Below are 7,143 nucleotides of genomic sequence, written 5' to 3'. Positions count from 1 at the left end.
TATAGTTATTTAATTACATCAAATATGAAAAACACATCCATGGTTTTCTGTTCTCACAATTGAAAGAAAATCAAAAGCTTACCTAAGCTTTGCCTCATTCTTAGTTGTCTTGGCAACATTTATTCAAGTTGCCATAGAAATGTAATGGCTGATTATTTAAGGCGGGTTCTAAATTCACAAATTGACAACCAGCCTCTTACTCATCAATAGATTACTAAATAAATCATTTATTTTTATAAAGTTTAGCGGCTGAAGTTGGGGACGCATTTCTTTCTCGGATGTGTCTCACTGTGAGAACACGAGGATTTGTTTACCGCTGAGCAGTGATCCTAGTTTTGCACCAAATACATTACACATAATGGAGAGAACAGTTTTATGGTTGCACGCGGGGGGCTTTCGTGCTCATTACAAAGCTTGTTTAGCGGGACTGCTGCGTCCCAGGATGCTGGGATACTTCTCCGCTCATCTGCTGGTGGAGGTGGAATGTTTTTAGGAGCAAAGCATCATGGGACAGGATGGAGGGCCGGTGTCAGGCTGGGTACTAACTTGTGTTTGGAGCAACATTAATGTACATGTAGAAACTCGATGGAGTGCATCTGATAAAAAAAAAATGTATCAGTCATGTTTGCATTTTCAGAGATTCTCCATCTTTCAACTGTGAAGGTTTCCTTCCCTTCTGATCAAATTTGGAACGCCTATTTCGGACAAACTGTGCAGCTGAACTCGTTTTAATTCATAATGTCATCATCAAGAAGCCCAAACCAAAACATTGCAAAAATTGCTCAACCGCTGTGGACAATGTTTTGTAGGTTCAAATGTCCGGCGTGTGTATCATCGCTTAATTCATCTTTGAAGAGTGGGGTCATCCTTGTAGAGTCAGGGGTCAATGCTATGTGTGTGTGTGTGTGTGTGTGTGTGTGTGTGTGTGTGTGTGTGTGTGTGTGTGTCACTGCTCGTTCTGCTGTGTATCTGTGATGGTGGAGACGGCACCCTGGCCCTTGCTGACATCACTGATACACGCCCACTGACCGTCCATCGACTCCTTCCACAGCGTCACCTATAACAAGCACACGCAACATTTGATGCGTCCATTGTGAGAAATACATCAGTAAAAAAAAATTTCAGGTATAACAGAGCAACAAAAAAAAAAAAAAAAAAAAAAAAAATCCTCCAAATTCAGAATCACATTTACATTAGGGGGGAGGGAAACATAAACAAGGTACAGGTCCAGTACACGTGCCTGTATTACAATGCATACGCTACCTTGTTGTCTCCTCCTGAAACAGCCAGTATATTTCCAGTGATGGACCAGCTGACGTGCCAAACAACATCACTGAATTTATGGAGCAGTTTGGCCGTCCAGGTGTTGCCTGCTGGGTCGTCACACGTCCAGATGAACACGCGTCCGTCCTGGAGGAAGGTGCAAAGGAAACCAAAACCTCAAAAAGATGATCCCCACTTTAAAAAGGTCCAGTGTGTAGCGTGTTTAGTTGTTCGTTATCAAAATCTGTGTTGCCCGTTCACAAACTTTGTCCTTTTTCATGAATATGTACCACCACCATCGATTCCAAGTATTCCTTTTGGCTTGAAATTTTTCATTCGCATAAACTGGGGTAGACGCTCCACATTCATGCGGCATCTTGAAATACGTTAGCCGGTAAGGGACATACAGGACATGCTGCTCCGCCTTTCGCTGTCACATGATAAACTCACAGGTGCTGCTAATGCTGCTAATGGGTATCGTAGCTTCCCGGCCCCGGCTAGTTTGAAGAAACATGGAGGAGCACACGTATTCAAAATCCAAATTTCAGGAACAGGAGTCTTCTTCTTTGGCCAGAAAGGAGGATATTGAAAAGAGCAAGAGGTCAGCTTTTTGAAGTGTGAAAGCTACCGTAGCTGTAATACGTACTTTGAACTGCGCGGTGCGAGAGAGTGGATTGCGATATATGATCTCAACGCTAGATGGGAGAAATTCCCACACATTGGACCTTTAACTCTGGTGGTATGGGAGCAAGCAGACAGCGTTTGGGTTTGTTCATCAGCTGCACATCAATGTTTATTTCAAAATGACTAAAATTGCTTTGTAAAACCAGCAAAGAAGTTTAACGCAGCCCATTGAGATGTTCCGTGGGTTTGATTATCAGCTTCACCTTTAAATCATGCACAAAGTTCCTTGAGAAATTACTGAACCGTTATCTCTGGCTCCACCTTGTGGCACAGATTTAAAAAATCCCCACCATGTTGAACATCTGCCAGAGAAATCAAAGCTTAATTTAGCTTTATTTAACCTGCTGATAAGAAGTAGTAGTTTGATTGTTTAGACAGCGATTTCCTGGAGATTAATTTAGGTGCAGCTTGAGGACACATACGATGCTTTTAATCCCAATAATTCTCACCTGGGAGCAGCTGGCGATGGTGCTGGTGGGAAGGCCAATAGAAGGAGCCCAGCCGACGTCTCTCACCCAATCACTGTGAGCCTCCAGCTTCTGGTCCTCCTTCCACTGACCGTCCTCCTCTCTGGAGGCAAGAAGTGGCAATCAGTGACAGTTATGTAAGACATAAACCGTCAACTCCTTGGGCCTTTACTTTACAAGACTTTAAGAGTCTATTTAGCATTGCTCTCTTCTAACGTCGTATTACTCATGATCGAATGTTTAAAACTAAAAAGGACCAAAATTTGCATTGGTTACATGCATTCATTGTTTTTTTTTCTTCAATAACTGGCACCTACATGAACCACAATGCAATTCGACTGCAGACAAAAGTCTTTTTCCAACTTTGTTTTAGCTTCTGTGAAAACTATATTTAAACCCCGAATGCTAATTAAACAGTGTGGGCGATTCTGCTTTACAAACCATGTGCTTATTCTCTGCCCCTTATGGGTCTCCATCTCAGGTCACTAGACACAACACAGAACAACATGAAACGCCATAGAAAGCCTATTAAACCACAACTTACTTCCAGAGTTTGACCAGGTTGTCGCAGCCTCCGGAGACAAAGCGTTTGACGTAGTTTGGTTTCTGACCCGATGGCTGATCAATCAGGCTGCCGGGAACTACAGCAGGAGCCCAACTCACTGCGTTACAGCCAATCTGCAGGAAAAATACCAGGGATTTATTAAACAGACGCATCTGAAAATGAGCATAACCGAGTAAAGAACAGTATGATAAGCAGAGTTAGGTAGATACTTAAAACATTATAGACAGCATGTCATCTGATGGAAACAGAAATGTTAGCTCTGCAGTAAAAGGGTCTCAAAAACTCACAGTGTGTGCGTTGCTGATCTTCTTAACGTCCCACTGCTGATCCCCGGTGAATGTGAGAAGGGAAATGGCTCCGTCTGAGCTGCCGCAGGCCAGGATCAGACCAAAGTCGTAGGGACCCCAGCAGACAGAGTTCACTGCAGAGACACAGAAGTAGATTTACAAACATGACCAAAGTCTCAAGAAACATCCAACGCACTCTGTGGCTGCTACCAAAACACTGCAGTTTGAAATAGATTTTTCTGGAGGGAGAAGTTGGAATAAACAATCAAAAGGCTACAATGTTATATATAGAAAACTAGAGACTCCAACACATGGATCATTCACTGATTTTACTGGAGGAGACACAGATACGCAACACACATAGACAAATAGAAGGTACATAAAAAAAACAACTTCTACAATGTTATTTCACCTGGAAACACAGTAGAGCTACCAACCTGATGACTCGTGTCCGCAGTACTCATACATCTTGTCCCAGGCTCCGTTCTCCTCCTTCCAGATGATGACTTTACGGTCGTAGGAACAGGAAGCCAGAATGTTGCCGAACATCGGGTGAGCCCACGCTACCTGCCACACGGGACCCTCGTGGCTACACAAATACAGAGACCCAAATTTAGTTCAAATGCACGGTGAACTCGAAGTGCATTGAACTAATTATGTATAATACAAATAAGTCAACAATAGAAGGACGAGCTCACATGGGATATTAGTTTTACAGCGCAGATTAAAGAACAAATGTATAATCTGACAAAAGAATTGAGTTTTACAGGAGACAAACTTTCGAATAGAATATTTATTTACCACTACTTATTAAGTTGCTCCAGTAAAGGCTGATTTATGCTTCTGCGTCGAATCGACGGCGTACCCCCGCAGACCGCTCTGCGTCACCACAAACCCCCTCCGAGCCATCCGGCGTAGCTCGACGTGCACCTCCAAAAATGTGTAACTTTGCGTCGAGGCAACGCAGACCACAACGACGGTGATTGGTCAACTCGTCCTGTGTGTGTTTATAGTCATAGGGTGTTGCAAACCGCCTACTGTGGGGGAGTAGCAACATGCTAGTTAACTGACATAAGCTCTTCAAATAAACTCAGACATATTTTGGTTACAATGACGGGATTATCCGTTTGTAAAGCGTCTATATGTCAGTAATGTTTTGAAATTAGCACCCCACCAGCAAGCAGTACTTTGTGGGCAGCTGTGCTAAAGTTTGCTTGCTAACATAACATAAACTGGCTGGCAGACACCTCGCAAATAACCTCAGACTTATTTTCTTGTTACAGTAACTAGGTCAATGGATTTTACTGTGTCTATTTCTCGATATTTTTTACAAAATCTAAGCAAGAAAAGGCCAAACAAATATGATTAATATTTTAGCATGACAGTCTATAGGGTTTGCCATTCTGAGTACTGTTTGTTGATGCAGAAGCATAAAACAGCCTCAAGTGTGCTGTGTTTATCTATGTGAAGTGCCTCAGGCTCCCTGGTTTGGTTGTGGAACGATGGTGTCTTACCCTCTGAGGTCTGCTACCAAGATCTGCCCTCCATTTTTGACATCGAAGATCTTTACGGTGCGATCAGAGGAGCAGGTAGCGAGTCGTGTACCGTAGTAGTCCATCTGGGCATCGTGCTGAAAGAGACAAGACATAAAGGCCTGAAGTAAGAAAATAATTCTTCGCCCGTATCTTTCGTCATTTTATGTTTTCAGAAGAGTAACAGTGTCAAAAGTTATATCAACAAAATAATCTATGACTGCAACATGCTAATGAGAGCATATGGCACTCTGACAGTATACACACAATGAACTGTTGAATAGCTCCTATCAACAGTTTCTGTTGCGGTGTTTAAATGTAGGTTTAGATACTTTCCTAAACTTCAGATATCATACCAAAACATGTGGCACAATCAGCCTAACTAGTAGGGGTGGGAATCTCTTGGCACCTCACAATTCGATTCCGATTCAGAGGCCAACGATTCAATTATTTTTTATGTACATTTCCATGCGCGATTTAAAAATATACATACAAATCTAAGTTTGCTACTTACTTCCTAGACAAAGAAGCTAGACAAAGCTTACATTTTGACATATTTGTCACACACAAGTTTTAATGAAATGTTTGTCTACTGAGGTTTTTGTTTTGTAATCATTCCATGCTTAAAGCCTTAAACATGCTTGTGGAAGTCTCCTTCTCTCCCAGTAATCTTCCATGTCAGAGGCCCAGTCATGTTTAAAGGTAGATCATTGGCTTCTTACAACATGAAACATGAGGTGGTCAGATGTCATGTGATAAAGTAGATGAACAGCCTAGATGTGTCTTGCCTAATTATTTTATGTATGTCTTATTAGATCATGTGTATACAGTGGCACTCATAAGTTTATGAACCCATGCTAAAGTTGACTAAAAAGAGGAATAAAAAAAAATCACCTTTTAGAAATTGATCTTAATGCCTTAATTTAAAAAATAAAAAAAGAGGAAAAATCCAACCTTTAAGGACACCAATTTTCTTTGTGAATGAATAATGAAATCGTAAATAAATAAATGTTCTTCCTTAAAATACAGGGGTCATAAGTAAGTACACCCCTATGTTAAATTCCCATAGACCCAGGCAGATTTTTATTTTTAAAGGCCAGTTATTTCATGGATCCAGGATACTATGCATCCTGATAAAGTTCCCTTGGCCTTTTGGAATTAAAATAGCCCCCCCACATCATCACATACCCTTCACCATATCTAGAGATTGGCATGGGGTACTTTCCATAAAATCATCTCTCAATGCAAATCAAACCAGTTATTAGGCTAACCGACATAAAACCATGATAATCTCTAGGTAGGGTATGTGATGATGTGGGGCTATCTGAATTCCATTCTACATAACGTGTACTTATATAGTAGGTATAGGTAGTATATTTTGATGCAAATACTTCTGTACTTTTACAACTATCTCAATACTTCCTCCACCCCAGTGAGTGTATTGATATTGACATGATAGCAGCTTGGACTACCGGTGTGTCAAAGTCTGTTTCCTCTTCCATTAACCTGAACCTAACCCCGAAATGAATGACACGTTAAAGTGAAAACACTGACTGACAAACATTCAACATGTCAAGATTTACGTTATTGCTGTATGTGCTGTTTTGGAATAAAACCCCTGTCACTTTAGCTAACGTTAGCTTCAATTGTCAGCTAACGTTAGTTAGCTAGCTAGGCTAAATGAAAAAAAAGGGAAACTTACAATCATGTCCTCGTGAGAGGTGTCCACCGTGTTGATAACGGAAACCTGAAATTCACAAACAAATAAATCAGCATTTAAATGGCACTCATGAAATATCGATATTATCGCTTTAAGCGGTAGTACTCTAGCATTAGCCTGTCTGCTAACGAGCTAGCTTCTTGGGCACGTCAGCAACTAAACGGTCAACGTTAAACAACACTAAAGTCAGCAGACAGCTTGACCTGCCGCTTTAATCAAACGCAATTACACTCACCATGACTGCAGCGAAAGCAGAAAACACTGCAGAAAAGTATTCCTTGTTTTGTCCTGAATTAATAAACCAGGTTCAACAACTATTCCGACGTGGCAACAAGCACAGAAGCCGCTTCCCACACGGGGTCCGACAACTGTTTCAATCGGCGGAAACTGGCAAACGGGCAAACAAAGGTTCCACATACCAAAACTTGAATTTGCATTAGATAGCTATCTTAGAGCAGTAAATTAAAAAAAGAAAATAAATATACAAAGTGTGGTAAATGTTAAACAAAGACTGTAAAAGTTAAACAAAGACTGCCAACAACTCCTAAAACGGTTAACGGGTCAACTTTTAGCTAAGGGGAAGACGAAAATGTAACACTGTTCAGTCTATGGGTTCTCTACATGG

General features: G+C 41.2%; 1 protein-coding gene across 1 annotated transcript; it reads right to left on the bottom strand.

Annotated features, from left to right (window-relative positions):
- Positions 1-864: 864 nt before the first annotated feature.
- Positions 865-6,925, bottom strand: sec13 (SEC13 homolog, nuclear pore and COPII coat complex component). Its single transcript, XM_028575682.1, has 9 exons — positions 6,754-6,925; positions 6,501-6,545; positions 4,781-4,896; positions 3,704-3,855; positions 3,267-3,400; positions 2,959-3,092; positions 2,397-2,517; positions 1,264-1,410; positions 865-1,057 (listed from the first exon to the last, which is right to left on the bottom strand). The coding sequence occupies exons 1-9, from the start codon at positions 6,754-6,756 to the stop codon at positions 947-949; spliced, it is 963 nt and encodes a 320-aa protein (XP_028431483.1). The 5' UTR covers positions 6,757-6,925; the 3' UTR covers positions 865-946.
- Between the last annotated feature and the right edge of the window lie 218 nt (positions 6,926-7,143).

The sequence above is a fragment of the Perca flavescens genome, chromosome 4, assembly GCF_004354835.1.
Source record: "Perca flavescens isolate YP-PL-M2 chromosome 4, PFLA_1.0, whole genome shotgun sequence".
Classification (NCBI taxonomy): Eukaryota; Metazoa; Chordata; class Actinopteri; order Perciformes; family Percidae; genus Perca; species Perca flavescens.
Note: the sequence above shows the minus strand (reverse complement) of the source record. Positions and strands in the feature narration are given on the sequence as shown.

Bases quoted from the DNA above. Each gene is read 5' to 3' on its own strand.
- sec13 (XM_028575682.1), bottom strand. The intron at 4,897-6,500 runs GTAAGTTTCCCT...TGTCTCTTTCAG, and splicing joins CCTCTCACGAGGACATGATT to CACGATGCCCAGATGGACTA. The intron at 1,058-1,263 runs GTAGCGTATGCA...TGCTTGTTATAG, and splicing joins TTTCAGGAGGAGACAACAAG to GTGACGCTGTGGAAGGAGTC.